Consider the following 21,440-nt stretch of genomic DNA (forward strand, 5'->3'; position numbering starts at 1 on the left):
GGACATCAGGGCCAGCTTGGCTGGGGCTTCCAGCAGCCTGGTTTAGCAGAAGTGTGTCCCTGCTATGGCAGGGGGTTGGATTAGGTGGTTTTAAGGTCCCTTCCACCCCAAACCAGTCTGTGACTGTCAAAGCCAGCAGGCTGAGCGGGCAGCGTGTCCCCTGCCCCCCGTGTGGCACCAAGTGGTGACATGGCCAGAGGGTCACCCCGTCCCCTCCCTCTGCATGTGCCACCAGTTCTGCAGCAGCCGCAGACGCTACGGTTCGTGAGCTGAGCCTGGGGGTTCTCAGCTGGTGGCAAAGCCCCCGGATCCCCGCAGGGCTTTGTCCCTCGGCAGGCAGCGCCCAGCCGGACGGTGGGGTGGGGACAGAAGGTGCCCGGGGGTCCCCGGCCACCCCCAGCCCGCGGCAGCGCCGGTGGCTGCACAGCGGCTCTTTGCTGGCATCTGCTGACAGCGGGAGATCCTGCAGCTCTTCCCAGGGAGCGACGCTGAATCTCGGCCCGGGGACGGCCCCGGCCCCGCTCCTGGGACGGAGAAGGTCCCTGGAGCGTGGGGCTGTAACCCAGCACCTGCCAGGAGCGCCCCGCGGGGATGGGGCCTTGCAGGGAAGGTGCAGCCGCACTGAAGGATGCACTTAACTCAAAACCCTGATGCTGAGGGTGGCTTTCCAGCTAGAAATGGGGAAATGTCCCTCAGGCTTCAAACACAGCCTCTTCCTGGGATAGAAGTCTCTTCCATCCCTCCCGTGCCTCTCTTATGGGCTTAGCACAGGAAGCTCTTCCTGCAATGTCCTCTGAGTCGGGAAATGAAATCACATCCATCAAGGTCTCCTTGTGCCCCAGACAACAGACAACCTCTTGGAATAATAAATCATAGAATGGTTTGGGTTGGAAGGGACCTTAAAATTCACTCAGTCCAACCCCCCTGCCATGGGCAGGGACACCTTCCACCAGACCAGGCTGCTCCAAGCCCCATCCAAGCTGGCCTTGCACACTTCTGGGCATGGGGTGTCCAGAGCCTTGGTGGTGTCACGTTGACAGGCCATCAGAGAGAGGTGGCAGCAGCAGAGAGAGGTGACATTTATCAAAGCTCTACCTGTCGACTTATAAAAACCCCAGGAGAGCTGCAGAATCCAGATTCATGGGCAGTGTATCTGACCAACTCTGCAGTGCAAGAGGTGCTTATTCCCAGTGCCAGGCAGGAAGGAAACAGCATTTTCATTTGCAAGTTGTGAATTAAACCAAAAAATGGCCCAGTCAAACTGCAAACATGATGGTGGATTTTACATTCTGCAGCTCATGTGCTGATTTTATTAATAATTTATGTCCATTATCTGATTGACACCCCAGCTACTGATACCACTTGGTATTAAGAGCATCAGAGAGCCAAAGCTGCAGGAGTAGTGACTGGGCGTTAATGTACGACAACTTTTGCCTTTCTGAAATCATTTTAGCTTCTGGGTGCTGCTTTTTCCCATGCAGTCTCTTGTTCCTTGATTAAATGATCCTGCCCTGATAACGTAGGAGCTGCCATGCAGTGGCATAAGCATTTTGCCACTGTGAAAGCCCAGCTGCTTGTGGTTATCTTACAGGAATACATAAGGGAAGAGCCTGCATGAGATGGAAGAAACTTTGTATGCACTAATTATGCCCCAAAGCGGACAGAAACACTCTAAAGGACTTGGAAATCCCATTGATTCTAAAGTCAGGTACTTTAGAATCACATTTTTTTTCTATGTTTTCTGCATAGTGATTGATGAACCCATCTGTTAAGTACATATTGCATATCTAAATCTGTTAATATCAAGACTAAAATCTATCTAGATAATAAAAGCTATTTCCCTTCCATCCCTTGCAGGGTTTCATGAGTCTCAGTCCTGCAGGGCAGGTTTGGCATCATCCCCTTCCATGAATTCCTGGAACACTGAGCTCAGCAGCCCTTCCCTGGTGCTGAGGGCTAAGAATTGTCAGGGTGTCCAGCAGCCTGAGATGCTGCCTGGATCCCCACAGTTTGGGAATGTTGTCTCAGAGACTGAACTTGAGCTCTTCAAGTCTTTTCTTTTCTTCAGAAGGGATTAATTCAATTAACACAAGTAACAAACCAGCTCACAGCACTCTATAAATAGACTGGTGGGCTTTGACACAGCTCCTGGCTATGCCAAGAAATGGGACTAATAATAGCTGCTCAACGGCAGGGTTCAGGGGGCTGGAGAGAATAGGCAGAGAAAATGCCAGGATGGCTGAAACCTGCCATGAAATCAGCTGGGGAAGTGTGGAATCCCACAATGGTCTGGATTGGAAGGAACCTTAAATCTCATCCCATCCCACCCCCTGCCATGGCAGGGACACTTTCCTCTATCCCAGGGTGCTCCAAGCCTCATCCAACCTGGCCTTGGACACTTCCAGCGATCCAGGTGCAGCCCCAGCTTCTCTGGGCACCCTGTGCCAGGGCCTCAGCACTCTCTGCAGGATCCCAACAGCCACGGAGGAAGCTCTGCTGGAGGGGATGGCCCAGAGTGGGGGGCACAGAGCCCATCGCTGCCACACTGCCAGCTCCTGCTCCTGGGGACCGTTTGGAGGATAATGGAGCCAAGAGATGCTTTTTCCAGCTAAAAAGCAGCAATTTCCCTCAGGGCCAAGGTCAGGGCCCTGGCAGCACCCCCAGTCCTGCACCTCAGCCTCCTGCACTCCCCAGCCCCTTTCCCTCCCACTGCTCCTGCTGCCAGGAGAAATTCCCAGCTGGGCTTTTGTCACCGACGCACGCGTGTTTCTGCGGGAAGTTTCTATTTCTGTGAATAGCAATTTTTCAAGCAACTCCTCCCCCGCCTGCTCGCTTTCACAGGAGCCCTGACGAACGCCGCTGGCATGCCTGGAAGCTGCGGCTCACTCACTGCGGGCCAGCCCCGGCCGGAGCCTCCGCCCTCCCATCCCATCCCATCCCATCCCATCCCATCCCATCCCATCCCATCCCATCCCATCCCAGCGCCTGTCCTGCAGCTCCACGGCACGGAATTATCCTCGTGGCGTCTGGGGAGGCTCAAATCGAGCTGGGACCACTCAATGTGCTGGGCTCCCGGTGCTCACCGTGTGCCCTGGGACAGGAAAGGGATAAAAAGAAGTGGGGAAGCCTGGGGGAGACAAGCCTGCAGGAAAACCCCAAAACAGCAGCACCTCTGCTTGGGGGACACTGAGACCTCCAAGAACATCCTGGCATGTCCCAGTTTCTCAGCCACAGCTCTTGCCAGGCCCAGCTGTGCAGAGGAGCCAGCAAATGGTTCCTGTGTTTGATTAAACCTGGAGCCAAGCCCCCAGCCTTCACCAGTCTGTCAGCCTGATTTGTCCTCTCCTGATGGACTCCCTGCTCAGGGTGAGCCTCCCAGTTTGGGACCAAGGTCTTAAGGGCACTTTTGGATTCCCTGTTTCCATTAGAAGACACCACCTGCAGTACTTGCCTGGGGTCTCTATTCCACTTAAGTTGTCATAGGAATATTAATTGCTGCATCATAGGAATATTAATTGCTGAAGCAGGGCAGAAGTGGTGGCTGGGGATGTGCTCTCTCTCTGCTGGGGTCACTGAGGCTCAGCCTCGCTGCACTCACAGGGTGATGCTGTTTTCCCAAAGGAGGTGAAGTCAGAGTGCTGTGGCCTGGATCCAAGGACCATGGTGCTTTCTCCATCCCAGCAGCAGGACAGGGAAAGGTTGGAACCATCTGGATGGCTTCCATGCATCCAGGCCATGCTTATCAGAATCCGTGCCTCGGGGCACAGAGCTGAGAAATGAAAGGGAACAACCCAAACAGAGCACTGAGTTCTGCTGCACTGAGAGAGATATTTAGTGATCCCACTGCTGGCTCAGATGGGAATGGGCCCTTAGAGGCTGAAATTATCAAAAGCAGCTCTTGGGAATGAAAAAAAGCTGGACAAATTGCTGATTGCAGCTGCCTAGCTGGAAAATAAAGTGAGTGCTCCCAGGGCATGTGGCTCAGGGGGAATGAGCTCTGTGTGCACTTGGGGACTGAAAGACCACATTCCCCTTGCTGTTCCCAAACCAAGAGGCACTGGCAGCCAGAGTGGGGCTGGACAGGGGGTGGGATCAGAGGGAAATACCCTTGGGGTGATGTAGAAGTGCTTGCCACAGTGAGCAGCACTGTACTGCAAAGGCAAAGTGTCACTTAAACCCCGGACATTTTAGCAAAGAGAAAATCAGGAATATGTAAAGCGCCTGTTTTGTAAAGAAATAACCTTCAGGGTTTCCTCTGCTGCAACCTCAAGAAATTCCACAGCTGCTGCTGCGTGGGAGGGAGCCCAGGGAGCATTTTTCTCCTCTGTGTGAGGCTGATGCTCAGGGCTGGCCACAGCCCCTGGCCAGGAAGGGCTGTGCTGAGCAGCACATGCTGCAGCCCCCCTGCCTCAGGTGCCCAGAGCTTCTCTCCACCCCCTTCCCAGCCAGCCAAATATGTTACAGAATTCTTACAAATCCCTGTGCTTTCCAGAGGGGCTGAGACCTCAGTAGTCCTGTCCCAGAAGCTCCTGGAGCTGCTTGAAGTGCTCTGCAAGGGGCAGAGGGGATGTGCCAAGAGTGGTTTGCTACTCCTGGAGGTATTTTCTACTCCTAATTAATGCAGTAAAAATGGGTATCTGCCAAGAAAGTAAAAATATTCTGGTTTTCAAGAACCAGGGCAAGTAAGGAAAAAGCAATGCAGACCCGTCTGAATGTCTGCAGACACCATCTCCTCCTGCCTGGCTCTTGTTTAACCCACTGGCACTCTTGGGAGGTTCCTGCCCTGGCTGTGGCTGCTGGGATGAGCCACAGCTCTGTGCCCAGCTCCCACTGCTCCTCCTGTGACAGCCCAGCACAGGGACACCCAAAATGTCCAGGGTCAGACTGGGGACAAGCAACTGCGGGCCTGTGTCCCTCCCCATGCCAGTCCCAGGATGGAGTGGGAGCACTGGGAAGCACCAGGTTCTCCTGGTGCCCTTTGTCAGGCCAGAACAAAGAGCACTGGGGAGCTCTGGGGAGCACTGGGGAGCTCTGGGGAGCACTGGGGATCACTGAGGAGCTCTGGGGATCACTGAGGAGCACTGGGGAGCTCTGGGGAGCACTGGGGAGCACTGGGGAGCACTGGGGAGCTCTGGGGATCATTGGGGAGAACTGGGGAGCACTGGGGATCACTGGGGAGCTCTGAGGATCACTGAGGAGCACTGGGAATCACTGGGGATCACTGAGGAGCATTGGGGAGCTCTGGGGATCACTGAGGAGCACTGGGGAGCACTGGGGATCACTGGGGAGCACTGGGGAGCTCTGAGGAGCACTGGGGAGCTCTGGGGATCATTGGGGAGAACTGGGGAGCACTGGGGATCACTGGGGAGCTCTGAGGATCACTGAGGAGCACTGGGAATCACTGGGGATCACTGAGAAGCACTGGGGAGCACTGGGGAGCACTGAGGAGCACTGGGGAGCTCTGGAGAGCAGTGTCCTTTCTCATGCCCCATCCCCACATGGTGAGGGGAGAACCAGGCTTTTCCAGAGCCCCATCCCAGGATGGAGCACTGGAGCCTTGGTGTCCTGGTCTCTCCCCATGCTCCATCCGGGCCAGAGCCGTGTCTCTCCTGTTGCCCCATTCCAACAGGCTGGGGAGAAGGCTGGAATGGGGAGAGCTAAGGAGTGCTGGCCCCTCCAGGTGCCTATCCTAGGATCAGTGGGGAGCCGTGTGTCCCTCCCTGTGCCCATCCCAGGGTGGAGAGGAGAGTTGTGTCCCTCGTGGGCAGGCGTGGGAAGCGCTGGGGAGCACCATGTCCCTCTGGAGCCCCTCCATCCGGGCTGGAGGATGGAGTCCTGGGGAGCACTGGGAGCATCGTATCCTCCCGGTGCCTGTCCCAGGATGGAGCGGGGAGCACCGGGGAGTTGTGCTCTTCCCTGTGCCCCATTCCATGATGGGGAGCACCGGGGAGCCGCGTCCCCTCCCGGTGCCCTGTCCGGGGCGGGGCCGAGATCCCGCTCTCTCCCGGGGCTCCGTCCCGGTCCGGCGGGCGGTGTGTGGAGGGACGGGGCGTGGAGCGGTGCGGGGAACTAAGGGGCGGTGCGGAGTGGTGAGGGGAGAGGCTGTGCCGAGTGTGGAGAGGCGGTGCGGGGCAATGGGCGGAGCGGTGCGGGACAGGGACAGGCGGTGAGGGGCGCTGAGGGGTGGTGCGGGACGGGCGGTGCGGGGCGGTGTGGGACGGGGATAGGCGGTGCGGGGCGGTGAGGGGCGGTGCGGGACGGGCGGTGCGGGGCGGTGAAAGGCGGTGTGGGACGGGCGGTGCGGGGCGGTGAAAGGCGGTGTGGGACGGGCGGTGCGGGGCGGTGAGGGGGCGGTGTGGGACGGGCGGTGTGGGCGGCGTGGGACAGGGACGGGCGGTGCAGTGAGGGGCGGTGTGGGTCGGGCGGTGCGGGTCGGGCGGTGCGGTGAGGGGCGGTGTGGGACGGGCGCTGAGGGGCGGTGCGGAGCGGTGAGGGACGGGGACGGGCAGTGCGGTGAGGGGCGGTGTGGGACGGGCGCTGAGGGGCGGCGCGGGGCGGTGTGGGACGGGGACGGGCGGTGCGGTGAGGGGCGGTGAGGGGCGGTGTGGGACGGGCGGTGCGCGGGGCGCTGAGGGGCGGCGCGGGGCGGTGTGGGACGCGGAGCGCGCGAAGATGGCGGCGGGCAGGCGCGCCCCGCGCACCGGGCTGCTGGAGCTGCGCGGCCCCAGCGGGCAGTGGCTCCGCGTCCTGCTCACCCTGGCCGAGGACGTGCTGGGGGTCAGTCCTGCAGACGGCCCCGGGCCCGGCCCCGAGGCCCCGGCGGCGCAGCTGAACGGCGGCGAGCCGGGCTCCGCCGCGCCCGAGGCGCTCGCCAACATCAGGCGCACCGTGCGCGTCGTCAAGCAGGACGTGGGGGGGCTCGGCATCAGCATCAAAGGTGAGGCCGGGCCCGGGGGTCCCGGGGCGGCGGGGGGAGACGGGCATCGGCACCGGGACCTGTTGCTGCTGCCGTCCCGCGGCTCGCTCGGAGCGGACCCCGCGGGGAGCGAGGCTGGGGTCGGGATCCTCACAGCCTCCAGCCCCAGCTCAGGACGGGGAGGGGGATACGTGGCAGTGACGGGACCCGAACCATTGCCAGCCTACGGAGAGAGCGATGATTTGGGGTGAGGAGTGACCGGCCAGTGCCTGCCCGCCGTGCCCCCGCCGGGGTGAGGGACCTCAGGGGTTGTGAGCCGAAGGGGACACCCCTGTCCCCCGCACCCCACGGGTATGGTGCTGTCTCACGGGGCAGCTGGGGTGCAGGGGGGCACCCGGTTACACCAAAGTTGCCCTTCTGCAGCCAAAGTGAGGGCTGGGCCGGCGTGTCCTTGTCCCACCGTGCTCATTAGTTGGGAAATGCCCCTTTAAAACTGTCAGCAAAACGAAGGGAGCGGTGTAAAAGCCCCTGGAGATCTGCCGGCGCTGGGTGCGGTGTTAAAGCAGCGCGCTCGGGTTTGACTGAAGATGTGTGCTCCCGGGAAGCCTCCCTGTTCAATGGCTGTTTTCCCTCCCGAGCTATCCCGCTCCTTGGTGACTCGCCTGAACTTCGGGCTGGAAACTTCTTAGGGCAGTGATGGCGTTCCTGCCTTTCTGCCTGCCTTTGATTTTCACGCGGCTCGGAGCGTGTAGGGAGCTGTGAAAGCAGGATGAAAAGGGCAGCGGGGAGACAGGGACAGGGCTGTCACGGACGTGGCTGTGAGAGGCAGCGGGCTCGGCCGCCCCGGGGGCACTGACAGGGCAGCTCTCGCCTCCTGACGTGGCTTCTCCTTCCAGCTCAGAGGGGACACAGACGCAGCCTCCGGCTCCCTCTTGAAGCGGGGAGGTTTTGCAATGCGAATGTGCGGGTGCTGGAACTGGATCGACACTGCTGGCCGTGTCTGCAGGGTGCCCCAGCGTGCCAGCCCTTTTTTTGGGAAGCACAAACCCCCTTTCGTAACCGCCCCTTGGCTGCCAAGTTATTGCTTGCTCTGTGGCTCTCCCAGGAAAGGAGAAGCTTCCCTTGGTTCAGTTAAAACTTTACTTTTCCAGTGACGTATGTGGAAAAGAAGTAGTTGCCATCAAAACTGGGCAGTGGAAGGTGCTGTGGAGGGTGGGGCAGCCTTGTAGGGCAGGGCATCACTCCTCACCGGGCTGCTGGCATGTCACTGTTCATGGGCCAGCCGTGTTTCACGCAGGGACACGGGTGCCACCCGGAGGGGCGAGTGTCCTGCACAGGACGTGGCCTGGGGCTGGCAGGACAGCGGGGAGCCGAGCGGGAGCCGGGCTGGCAGAGGTTCTTAGCTCTGGTGCAAGGACGGAGCAGCCCCCGCCGGGGCCTCTGACAGCTGATAACCGGAGCCCTCGCTGGCTTGGCAGCGACTGAGCGAGGAAATGCCTGTGGCACCGGCTGGGAGCAGCCCGGGGCGGGCAGTGACAGCGGGCTGGGCTCAGCATCTCCCTCTGGGATGAGGATTATCTCTTGGAGACTCCTCGGGACAGGCTGTCCCCGGGCACAGGGCACATCGGGCACTGCTGATCCCCACAGGCTGCCACGGGCAGTGGCTGCTGCATCCCTGAGCCCTGGCACGGAGGCAGCTCAGATCTCCCCGCGGGTTCAAAAGTCGATGTGCAAATTGATCTCCTGAAGCCGCAGGGAGTTTGAATAGCATTCTTTTAGTCAGGACGGCGGGGAGCAGCCGGTAAACAGGGCTGCTGTGTGGACAGGAACATGCAGCCAGATTGGTTCACCTCTCTCTGGCTCTTTGGCCTCTCCAAAAGAATTCAGCTGTATTATATGTTGAGATCATGAAGTCCTTGGAGCCAGGATAGTCGCTCAGCACACATGATTAATAATGCAAATAACGATACACTTTCCTGCCAAAACTGATGGGGAGATGGCCAGGTTATGTGTTCGCTCCGTGAATAATCTGTGACCGATCTGAGTGGTTTTGGAGCAATCACTTCATCAGCTGTACAGCCTCATGGTACATTGGCAGCTATGGTTGGTACAGGTGTCCTGTGGGTATCTGGGGGAGTGGGCTGACCTGGCACAGTGCACTGAGTGCCAGCAGAAAGGCTCAGCCTTGCTGGGACCATCTGGTACCAGAGCATCCCCCTCCCCACCCACCCCTCCAAGCGCTCCTACAGCCACAACCGCTCCCTGTCTCTTCTGTTTCAAGGTGGCCGAGAGAATAAAATGCCCATCTTGATCTCCAAGATCTTTAAGGGGCTGGCAGCCGACCAGACGGAGGCGCTGTTCGTGGGGGATGCCATCCTCGCCGTCAATGGCACCGACCTGTCCGAGGCCACCCACGATGAGGCGGTGCAGGCCTTGAAGAAGACGGGCAAGGAAGTGATCTTGGAAGGTAGGAGACAAGGATGTGATGGGGGCAGAAGGGTTCTCCTTCCTCTACTGGGATGACACAGGGGTGGCATATCATCTGCAGCTGCATTTGCATACTCTTTCAAATGGAAAACAACATATGCAGAGTAATTTGTCTGCTCATCCGGAGCGCTGGAGGTAACTGCTGGGATCTCCCTGTCTCCTTCTGGAGTGTGTGCCAGTGCTCCATGCCCAGAGGCTCTGTCTCCCCGCTGTGGGACCTCAGGCAGGCAGCAGTGGGAGGTGTGGGACAAGTTTCTGGGATTTGGGATTCTTTCATTGCACAGCATCACCCCCACGTCTGCAGTTCTTGGGGCAAGAGAAAACATTTTCTGCTTTTCTCGTGGTTTTAATTTAAACCCACATCCCTGGCTGCTGTAGGTTTATGCCAGTGGGGAGGGCCCACTCCTGCTGAGCACCTTGGGGTTTGCTGGGTGGGTTTTGGGCAGGTGGAGGGTGGGCCTGCTGAGGAACTACCCATCCAGGGGATGCTGCCCACTGAGGGGATCCCTGGAAGCTGAGGCCACAGCCATGCCAGGGATGCAGCCTTCACCACCCTGGAGCAGGCTGTTCCCTGGGAACAGGCTCCCTCTCAGTACCAGACAGATGGTCCCTGGTGTCTCCCAGCCCTGAGGGGGCTGCACACTGTAGGAGCCCCTCAAGCCCTGCTTGAGAACTGGGTGAGGCTTGATGGGTTGGGACCACGGGAGTCCTGAGGGAGAGACTCCATTCTTCTCTGGCTACCCTTCACCTCACATCTGTCCATGTTTGCCCACCCTCTGCCAGCTTGGCCAGGCTGGGATGAGCATCCCAGATCTGTCCCTCAGGAAAGGAGCCTTCCCCTCCCCTCACTTCCAACCAGGCCCTGGGGTCACCCTGTTTAACAGGGGGGTCCTGGCACCAGAGACCCTTCCCAGAGCCCAAAGGGAGGTTTGATTTGGGGGCAGTGCTCGGGGCTGTCCCTGAACAAAGCAGTTCTGTGTGCTGTGCTGCCAGCGACCACCGTGGCTCCAGCTTTTCTGTGCCTTCCCCAGATTGTCTCAGCTCCAGATTTTCATTTTTAGCTTTGCTCAGCCCTTTCTGCTGTGGGTTCCTCCTCTCCTGGGAGCCTGAAGACCACGGTTCAGCTGGAGGAATGTGCTGCTCTGCACAGCTGCTGGGAGCAGATAGGGTTGGTGGTGGGGTGGTTTTGTTGTTTTTTTCTGACCAAAGAAAAATACAAGAGCTTCTTTCTTTGTGAGTCTGTGAAATTCCTGCCTGGAGCCGCTGCTCTTGGACCACCCTCCCTCCATTATTTTCTGTTCATCCTTTGGTGTGGGTTTCCCTTCTGCCAGAGCTCCTGCCAGAGGTGGAGAGGAGCTGCCCTTTCTGGAGAGAACAATTTCTCTCCCTGAAGCCCTCCTGCTCCTCCTCCATCCCCTGGGGTCCAGGTCCCCCTCCTGGGAGGCAGTTGCAGGCAGGGCCTTTGCTGCAGCTTGCTGAGCTCAGGTATGACCTGCTGGGCTTCTTAATTAATTCAAACTCCCAGCAGGTACCCTTGGGAGGAGACTGGGGCTGTGCTCCCACTACAGCACTCTGGAGCTCTGGGATGAGTTTGTATCTGATGTTGTTCGGGGTCCAGGCAAAGCAGGGAAGGGATCTCTGCTGCTTGTCTGATCACTGATGTCACTGATGAACGTGGTCCATCTCCATCCCCTCCCTGTTTTTGGGTTTGCTGGCACAGTGCTGCTCTGCCATGGGGGTGGTGGGGCTGTGCCATGGTCAGGCTGTCCCTGCCCTGTGGAGGTGGTGGCCCTGCCTCGTACCTGTCCCCCCGTGGCTCTCCAGGAGCTGGCTTCCAAACACCCTGCCCCAGGGAGAGGTGATAGGGCCGAGGGGCACGGGGTGGCCTAAAGTGCCTGAAGGGTGTTAAATTGGGTACTCTCTGCTGCCTTCTCCTGCTTGGAGAAGACTGAGCTTAAAAAAGAGCACTTTAACATTACTTAGACACTTTCTGCTCCCCACATGCTGCCAGGTGTGACTCCAGCTTTCCTTATGGTGCTCTGAGTGCTAAACAAGTGTATTTGGCACAGCCTGTGTCTGTTCACTCCTTGCTGCTCCTGGCTGCAGTCGTTGCTGGGGTTTGGAGTTTTTTGGGAGGTTTGCAGGTGGCATTGCAGCAGGTAACAAAACTGGGAGAGCTGGCACCTCCTCAGAGGGCAGTGAGCTGGGCTGAGACTCCCCAAAGTGGCAGAGCTGGGAGGTGGTGATGTGTTCTAATGTGAGCATCAGCAGTGGCTCCCCATGCCAGATTTCACCCTGGGCTGCTCAGCGTGGCCTCAGGCTCCTGGGTGTCATTGCTGCCCAGGCGTGAGGACATGCAGATACCTCTCCCTGTGTCCTGCCAAGATTCTTTTTGAATGTGCCAAACTACTCTCTTGGTATTTACAGGAGGAGTTGGACTGTATTTATATTACATTGTTATTTCAGGGAGAGTCGTTCTCCCTTGCCTTATTTTTCCCTTGTTTTTTTTCCTTATTTTCATTGCTTGGAATCTCCATGGCAGAGACTCTCCGTGGCAGGGGGAGGGCTGGTGAACATCCTTCCAGCTGCCCTGGGACGGGCTCTGGGGTCAGGAGTGGTTTTCCTGGTGAGGCCCCTGTGCTGTATTGTCATGGGGGAAGAACTGGAAACAATGGGGAGGAGGAGTTGGGCTAGCTGTGGACATCTCACATCCATAACTTATTTGCCACAGGGGTGCTCCTGGGGCTGTCTCTGCTCTTTAGGACTTGCTTGGCCAAGAAATTGCTTGGAAGTTTGAAATTCAGAAAAATGGGTGCTGGGAGAGAGTGGAGCTGGGGTGCTGGTTGCCATAACTGTGGGAAGGAAGGCTTTGGATCTGCCCTGGGGATGATGCCAAGAGGTGATGGGGCACATCTGCCACCTCCACACCTCTCTGCTCTGAAGCTTTGCTTTCCCTGGGGAGTTTCCTGGGTTTGTTTCTCCTCCCTGGAAACACGGAGGGCTGTCCCATGATCTCCCTGCTGACAGTGCAGCACTGGGGAATGTTTAGCAAAGAGCTGGGGCATGGAATGTGGCACTGAGTGCTGGGACAGGATCCTGGGGCAGGAGGGACAGCAGCAGCCTCACCCTGCAGCATCCCATGGCATCTTCCTCCCTGAGGTAGAAGGACTTGAGCTGGGGCAGCTGGGACAGGAGCTGCTGCCATGTTCATGCTTGGAGCCAGGGGCAGGGCATGGTCCCAGGGTGGGTGCTGGGGACTGTGCTGGCTGCTCTGGGAGCACATCAGAGCATTGGGTTGGAGCTGGCAGGTCATTTCAGGGTGTCTGTTTGGGGTGTGGGTTTGCTCAGCCCTCCAGTTTAACATGCCAATTTTGGCTCATTAATCCTGAGGCAGAGAGGGACCAGCTGGAGGTGGGATTAGCATCTCTGTAGGGCCAGCACTCAGTCTCCAGGAGCTCTCTGGAAGATTTCCTGATATGATGGCCTTGTTGAGCTGTGTAGATGCTGTTGGGAAGATTATGGCAGGAGAAACAGCAGCACCATCCTACTCCTGACCAGAAATGGAGTCTGGAACCTCTTCTTTGAATCCACACTATGATCTCCAGGCTGAAGCAGAGTGTGCTGGTGACCCAAGCAGTGAGAGGGTGTTCTTGACCCTGCTCTGGGTGTCCATGTCTGTTTTCCTGCCTGGAGGAAGCATTGTGGCTCCTCAGTGAAGCTCTGTGGGGTCAGGCTTGGCTCTGAGCAGTGAGGGTGCCTGGGGCAGGTTGTGCTGACTCAGGATCCAGGGTGCCAGGAGTGGTTGGTTTGTGATTGTTCTCCATCCTTGTGAGGAATGGGCTGATGGGGAGGGAGAATTTCTCCCCAAGAAGTCAAACCAAGGAATTTTGATGGTTCTGCCCATTTCTGGCATACCAGGGAGAAAAAAAATAGCTGCAACACAGAGGCAGAGCCAGGGCCTTTGGTTAAACATGTCCCTGGTGCAGCTCACTCCAGGGTTTAGGACACAAGGGATGCTCCAGCGATTGGGAGCCCCTGTGCCACCACCTGGGCCCCTGCAGAGGCACCATCCTGGCATGGGATGGGTGGCTGCACACCCAGAGACTTTTGCTGTTCCCTAAAACCCTAAAATAAAGTTTTCCTTGGTGCAAAGCCCTGAGCAGTTAAAGGTCCTATTTGTCCCCTGTCCTCTGTTCTGGGAGAGGATCAGTGGGACAGGCTCCCTCCCTGGAGAGCCCACATGGCTTTGGAGGCCACATGGATTAGCCCAGCAGCCCCCCATGGCTGTGTGCCTGCTGCAGGTGACTTCAATCAACAGCAGCCAGGCAGTGTTGCTGCCCAGGGGTTTTTGGAGGGTGCAGGCTGCCAGGGAGTAGGCAGGAACCCCAGCACTGCAAGGTGGTAATTAAAAACAAAAAACAGTTCAAGAATTACAGTTACCACTAGCAGAGGCGATGCATGATATGGTCTGGAGATGGAGGTAATTAATTAATCCATTCAATACCAACTGCAGTGAAGGGACTGGCAGGAGTGTAAGTCAGCCCGCTGTGAAGCCAGTGCTGGGGTCACTGGAGGGGACAGCAGCTCCCATGGGATGGTGACCTGGCCTTGGCCAGGCAGTGTCACAGCCTCCAGCACCTCCCAGCTCCCCGCGCTGGCTCGGGACCCCCCGTGCTTTGCGACCAGCCTGAAGCCTCCTTAAAGCCACGTAGCCGAGACATCAGACCCTGCCTGTTGCCTCATTCTCCGTGGCCTGTCCCGCACTGGGCACTGCCCCTGTCCTCCGCGGCTCCCTCGGGACGTGACCCCGCCACCGCCCAGCTAATGCCGGTGACGTCCCCCGCGTGCCCGGAGAGCCAGGGGCTGGCGCAGGGACGCCGCTCGGGTTTCAGCGGCTCAATGGCATCTTTCTGAACTCCAATTAGTTCCCAGGCACCGGCATAATGGCAGGTCCCCGCTGCCAAGATTAATGGCTCGGGTGAGATGCAGCGCGGCTCGGATGCCTGCGGGAACGTGGCTATTTTTGTAACGGGAGGTGCAGGGCACGAGGCTGGTGGCCCCCCGCCGCCGCCTTGGCCCCGGGGCCACCGCGGGGTGACCCGGCCCACGTGGCACAGCACCGTGGCCATTTATAGCTGTGTCCCGCTCAGCACCCGCGGGGCTCCAGCTCCACGCAGCTCCTGCCGGGCTATCGGGGTTTAGGGGTTTTAGGGAGCTCATGGGATAGGAATGAAAGGGGAGAGCACAGAATCGGCCAAGTTGGAAGGGACCCACCAGGATCATCCAGTCCAAGCCCTGGCCCTGCACAGACATCCCAACAATCTCACCCTGTGCACCCCTGAGAGCATTGTTCAAACACTCCTGGAGCTCTGGCAGCCTTGGGGCTGTGACCTCAAGGGAAGATGGGTGGGAGATCTCCCATCTTGTGGCCAGGTGAAGTTTGGGAGTGGGTGCATGCAGACTCTTTCCTGGTGGCAGAACGGCTCCTTTCTGGCAGCACATCAGGCTGCTGTGGCTTGGCTGCAGTGATGGAGCTGTGCCCATCCAGCCACCCACAAGGGTTGGCTGCAAAGCCAAGCTCGTGTCCCCCATCCTGCCACCCACTCTGCTGCCTTGGACCTGGAGTGGAACCAGCCAGGATGGCTGGGGACATGGCTGCAGGCACGTGTCTGTTCCATGGTCTTTTCCAAAGGGCCTCCAAAGGGAAGCCCTTCCCTGGAGTCAGAGGCTGGTCCCTCGCTGCCCCAGGGCAGCACCAGCACTGGCATCCCGCCTGCTCAGCTGGAGTGTTTCAGCCAGCATTGCCAATCTTCCTCATTTTCAGGATGTGGCTGTGGGGCCCCATCAATTTGTGGTGCCTTTCATCTCCCCCTTTCCCCAAACCTCTGGAGCCGGCTGCCATCCCAGCATGGCTCTGAGGGCTCTGGCTCTGGAGCCAGGCTCAGTGGGGACTGGTTTCTTGTCCCTGCTTTGAGGCTCACAGGGCAGGGCTGTGCAAGCAGAGAGCACGCTCTCCAGGGCTTTTCCTGGGGCCAAGCCAGGGTATTTGAGCACTGTTCCTCAGCTGGCAGCGGGACTGGCTGTACCAGCACAGTTTGGACTGTGTAATTTTGGCCTGGGACTCTTTCCCATTCCCCACCCCTGGCTGTGTGTGCTGCCCCAGGGAACTGCTCAGGCCTGGATCTGTGAACTGATCTGGGTTAAAGGCAAGGAAAAAGGGGGAAAAGACCATTTTTATCCCTCTTGCAGAGCTCCCCAGGCTGCACTGGTGGGCTGGGATACTGTGAGGGTTCCAGGTGTCATGTGAGGGTGCTGAGACCCTGGCACAGAGAAGCTTACCCAGAGAAGCTGTGGCTGCCCCTGGATCTCTGGCAGTGCCCAAGGACAGGTTGGATGGGGCTGGGAGCACCCTGGGACAGTGCAAGGTGTCCTTGTCCATGGCAGGGGATGGATTGAGATGGGCTTTAAGTCCCCTTCCAACCCAGACTATTCTGTGGTTCTATGATAAGCAATGTTCTTCTGTTCCTAAAGCAATTGCTCTTATCACTGAGGCCACAGCCTCCCATAATTGTCCCTACCAGCAGGACCCTTTCCATTCCTGGGGCTGGTGTACAAATCCTCCATCCTCCCTAGAGCCACACAATGCTCCATCCCCCTGCACCATGCAGGAAAGCCCCACTGACATCTGCACCCATCTTCCCTTTATGCCCTACAAGCTCTGACATGAATGTGCCAGCGTGAAGGTCCCTTTAATGCTCTGGAAATCCCCAATAAATGGAATGAGGAGAGTGGAATGGGATGATATTTAAGGTTCCTTCCAACCCAAACCATTTTGTGATTCTGTGTCACTCCCTGTGTGACCTTGCCCACCAGTGCCACCTGCAGCAGCATGGGTGCCAGCTCTGGGGAGCTAATGGCGAGGTCAGCAGCTCTGCTGCAGGGAGAGTGGGGGGGTTTCAGCAGGGTAGGATGAGGCTGCCCTGGCCTGTTCCGTGTCCTCAGCGGTGCTGCCTCTCTTCCAGTGAAGTACATGAAGGAGATCTCGCCCTACTTCAAGAACTCCTCGGCCGGGGCGACAGTCAGCTGGGACCCCTCTCCCGCTGCCCAGCAGAAGCGATCGTCCCCGCTGCTGCCCCCTCGGGAGCTCCGGGAGAGCCGGAGTGTCCCTCTGAAGATGTGCTACGTGTCCCGCAAGTGCCTCCCCACCGACCCGGAGCACAGGTCAGTGATGGCACCGCGGTGCCCCGGGGAGCCGGGGCCGGGCAGGGACTCACCGGGGCCGTGTCCCTGCAGGTACCTGGAGGTGTGCTCGGCCGACGGGCGCGTCGCCCTCTTCCTGCGGGCCAAGGATGAGGCCACGGCGCAGTCGTGGCTCGGCGCCATCCAGGCCAACGCGGCCGCGCTGCTGCCGCGGGTGAAGGAGGAGCTGCGGGCACAGCTGGCGGGGGCTGGCACGGTGGCCGGACGGGACGTCAAGCACGTGGGCTGGCTGACCGAGCAGGTACCCCCCGGTCCCCCGCCACCCCGTGCCACCATGCCGCCGCTGGCCCTGACCCAGTCCCTTTACAGCTCCCCAGCGCCGGCACCAGGAACCTCCTGGCCGTGCTCACAGAGAAGGAGCTGCTGCTGTACGGGAGCCTGCCGCAGAGCCGGGACGCGCTGGGCAAGCCCACGCACAGCTACCCCCTCATCGCCACCAGGTAGGGGCCAGCAGCTCAGTGCCCTCCTGCTCTGCTCAAGGATAGGGTGGTGGCAGTCCCTGGGGGCAGTGCTGGGAGTCAGGGCAGAACCAGGGCTGGTGTCAGACCCACAAAGTGGTGACAGTGTCCAAGGGTGGGTGGCAGAGTCCAGGGGTGATGTCAGGGCAATGGGCACAGTGGTGGTGACAGTGTCCAGGGTGGTGTCAGGGCAATGGGCACAGTGGTGGTGACAGTGTCCAGGGTTGTGTCAGGGCAATGGGCACAGTGGTGGTGACAGTGTCCAGGGTTGTGTCAGGGCAGTGGGCTCAGTGGTGCTGAGTTGCGGGGATGGGGCGGGGGTTTCGGGCGGGTGTCAGGGCGGGTTTTCAGGGCGGGTTTTGAGGGAGGGATGCGGGGCAGGGTTGGGGCGGGGTTTCAGGGTGTAGGGCGTGGGCTCGGGGCGGGGTTCGGGCGGGGTTTTGGGGCGGGGGCGGCTCCAGCGCGGGCGCTGCGGGGCCTCATCCACGGGGCTGCAGCGCCCCCTGGCGGCCCCGCTGCGCGACAGCCGCGGAGCGGAGCGGGGTGAGGCGCTGGGGCCGTGCGGGATGCGGGGCAGTGCTGGGGCTGTGCTGGGGCCGTGCGGGATGCGGGGCAGTGCTGGGGCTGTGCCGGGGCCGTGCGGGATAAGGGGCAATGCTGGGGCTGTGCGGAATGCGGGGCAATTCTGGGGCTTTGCTGGGGCTGTGCAGGATGCGAAGCGGGGCTTGAGCCGTGTGAGGAGCGGTGCTGAGGTGCGGTGCGGAGGCGGTGCGGGGCTGATGGGCAGTTCTGGGATGTTGGGTGCGCGGTGCCGGGGCCGTGCGGGGCGCGGTGCTGAGCGCTGGCCGTGCCGCAGGCTGGTGCACTCGGGGCCGGCCAAGGGCTCGGCGCTGTACGAGGCCGAGCGCTCCTTCGCGCTGCGCGCTGGCGGCCGCCTGGGCGTGCAGACCCATCTCTTCAGTCTGGAGAGCCCCCGAGAGCTCGCCCTGTGGACGCGCCTGCTGGTGGACGGCACCCACGGCGCCGCCGAGCTGGCCCAGGAGGTCTCGACAGGTCAGCGAGGGCCCGGGAGGGGCGGGGGGTGCGGCAGGATCCCCCGGCTCACCCCTGTCCCGTCCCTGTCCCCAGCGTGCACGTGGAAGGGGCAGGACTGCACCCTGACCGTCCACATCGACAAGGGCTTCACCATCTCCACCAGCGAGCCCGGGCTCAGCAGGACCATCCTGCTGCAGCAGCCCTTCGAGAAGCTGCAGATGTCCTCGGATGATGGCACCAAGATGCTCTACCTGGACTTTGGTGGACCAGAGGGAGAGATTGTGAGTTGGCTTTGCCTTCAGCCCCACCCACAGAGCACCCACCCTGTTCATGGCACCCATCCTGCCTGGCACAGGGGTGACCCGTGGCTCTGTCTGCCCACCCCAGCCAGGGGGCACAGCCCTTCCCAGGGCCCCATTAAAGCTGTGGTGGGTTTGGGCAGCTCTGGGTGGTACCTGGCTGCAGGAACAGCCCTCCCTATTACAAACATGCCTCCTTTCCTTTTTTGCAGCAATTGGACCTTCACTCCTGCCCCAAGACCATCGTCTTCATCATCCACTCCTTCCTGTCGGCCAAGGTGACCCGGCTGGGGCTGCTGGCGTGACGAGGGAGCCCAGCAGCGGCCGGAGCAGCCCAAGCCCCTGGCCCATCTATGCACCTCCCTCCTGGCCAAACCCAGCCCCAAGGCATCCCAAGGAGACTGCAGCCCCCATGGGATCAGTCACTCCACCAAGGAACAGCACCATCCAGCCAGGAAAAACCCCTCTAGGGGCGTTTGGGGGCAGCTGTGGGGTGAAACCCCTCTTGGATGGCAGCACCAGGACTTCTCCGGTGCCTTCCTCTCCTCCTTCCTCGGTGGCTGGAGAAAGCCATTGGGAGCCCACCAGTGGACAGGTGGCCATCACCCCAGTGCCTTGAGAGATGATATTTTCTGTACAAAGAACCCATTTGTATCCATGTTTTATATTTATATTGCCCACTTCCAAACGCTGATGTGGCAGCTCTTCCACACCTGGGTTGGACCCCTGGGAGAGTCCCCAGGTCCTGCAGCACAAGGACCCCCTGTGTCTTTTTTCCAGACAGGCAACCCAAGGGCTGGAGACCAAACCAGCTCTAAAGTGCTTGAGGGACAGGAACTGCAAGATCAGCTGTATTTGCCAAATTTTTCCATATTGTATGGAATGATAGGAACCACTTTTCTCTGTTGGAGTTGGATGGTTCGTTTGGTTTTGTGCACTCTGGGGTCACTTTATTTCCCGGTTTGGGGAGGGAGGGTTGTCAGGTGGCTGCTGCGGAATGACTTCTTTTATGAACCAAAAGATTCTGCATGGAAATGCCTTTTTTGGGGGGGTTAAATAAACTTTGCAGATCACAACCAGCAGGAGCCAAGATCTGTCTCCTGCTTTCACTTGGAGAAGTTGAAAATCAGTTTGTGGGTGGTGCCTGGGCTGAGCCTTGGGGTGCTTTCCACCAGGGGAAGGAAGGGATTTGCCTGGTGGTGCTGGGGACACTGTGAGGAGTTCAGGTGGGGACAGAACATCTTTAAGGTGCCCAACACTGTGCTGGGAGTGGCAGAGAAGGACATGCTGATGCCAGCAATAGCTTTGGTGATACCAGATGAGTTTGGATTCCCTACACTTTAGGATGCTCACAGGAGGGTGGGTGTCATTTCCAAACTCAAGAAAGTTATGTTTTGTTTTTTATATTTTTCCTGCAAGAGCAGCTGCCTAGCTGAGCAGTAGCAGAGGCTTAGAAAGTTGTTGGGAGCACAGGAAAGGGCTCTGTTTGCATCACTGCAGTGCCAAGTTCTGGGTTAACCTTCTCCTTTTGGACTGGCCCTGTCCATGGGGGCACCTGGAGTCTCCCAGGAAAGCCATTAGCCAGGGACTAAGACACTCAGGCTGCAGGCAGAGGAACAACAACTGATTAGCAGCAAAATAATATCAGAGAAGCTGGGGCTGCCCCTGGATCCCTGGAAGTGTTCAAGGCCAGGCTGGATGGAGCTTGGAGCGGCCTGAGACAGTGGAAGGTGTCCCTGCCATGGCAGGGGCTGGAATGAGCTGGGCTTTAGGTTCCCTTCCAACCCAGACCTCTCATTGTGTGGTTTTTAGTGATGTCAGGTACCCTGCTGCCCTGTGAAGGGGGGAGCCTTGAGGGAGGAATTGGGGTGACACAGGTGCTTTTGCCATTGCTGAGCTGCTCCCCAGGGCAGGGACCCTGGTGCTGTGGCAGCCTTTGGGGTGCAGGGGGAGGACTTCCATGAAAAGGAAGGAAATCTATAGAAATAGAGAGCAACAAGGGCAGTGAGGGTGTGTGATCTGGGCAGGAGGAACTGTAGAACCACAGGTTTGGGTTGGAAAGGAACTTGCAGCTCATCTCATTCCACAGGCAGGGACACCTCCCACTGTCCCAGGTGCTCCCAGCCCTGTCCAGCCTGGCCTTGGGCACTGCCAGGGATCCAGGGGCAGCCCCAGCTGCTCTGGGCACCCTGTGCCAGGGCCTGCCCATCCATACAGGGGAGAAGCAGCACAGTAAGAATTTATTTGGTGTAACAAATAATTCCTATTGAGTACATCAGCCCCCAGCTGCACAGCTCCTGGGGACAGGCTGATGGAGAGGAAGGGGATGTCCCATTCCTCCCAGCACAGCCCCATGGCTGACAGCAGGAATCTTTTATGATGAACAAGTCCTTACTCCTTATTGCACATAACTGTCAGATTTCCAGGAGCCCTCGCAAAATGGATTTGCAAAAGAAAAAAAAGAGATCCCCTCTGCCCCCATTCCTAACTGTTAAATCAATACAACAAGTAATTTAGAAACAGATGGTGTATTTTTCTATGATCAAAAGCATGTCAGCACAAGGAAACACATTATTACTGCAATTTACCTTCCTCTTCTTGCCCTGCAGCCATTACTCTTTGGGGTTCATTGCAATAAAAGAGGGAATCGTTCCCAATCCAGAGCAGATTTCCTATTAATCTTATGGACCACAAACTGCTTTGACTTTCCCAGTGCTGCTGCTCCATCCCTGAGCCAGGGAGGAAATAGCTCCATTTGGAGTTGGATATTTATTTTCTTGGCTTTCTTTGCATTTGGTGATGGTATGTGGATTTTTTTCCCCTTCTACATTTCATGGTGGTTTCTCATCCTCTTCACCCTTCTGGCACCATCCTTCACTTAACAGGATCCTTTTCCCAGGGATGCTCCTGCAAAGGGACCTGTGAATTAGATAATTGCCTCCTATACTGAGGGTCTGGAGCACCAGGAGGGGCTGAGGGAGCTGG

The 21,440-nt window shown here is 58.6% G+C and overlaps 1 protein-coding gene across 1 annotated transcript; it reads left to right on the forward strand.

The window, feature by feature from the left end:
- Nucleotides 1-6,672: 6,672 nt before the first annotated feature.
- Nucleotides 6,673-19,535, forward strand: SNTA1 (syntrophin alpha 1). The gene is made up of 8 exons (XM_066561392.1): nt 6,673-6,937; nt 9,198-9,383; nt 16,426-16,624; nt 16,697-16,904; nt 16,973-17,103; nt 17,978-18,174; nt 18,250-18,437; nt 18,668-19,535. Exons 1-8 carry the CDS (start codon nt 6,673-6,675, stop codon nt 18,758-18,760), a joined length of 1,467 nt encoding a protein of 488 aa, XP_066417489.1. The 3' UTR covers nt 18,761-19,535.
- The last annotated feature ends 1,905 nt before the right edge of the window (nt 19,536-21,440 follow it).

Source organism: Molothrus aeneus, chromosome 17 (assembly GCF_037042795.1).
Source record: "Molothrus aeneus isolate 106 chromosome 17, BPBGC_Maene_1.0, whole genome shotgun sequence".
Taxonomy (NCBI): Eukaryota; Metazoa; Chordata; class Aves; order Passeriformes; family Icteridae; genus Molothrus; species Molothrus aeneus.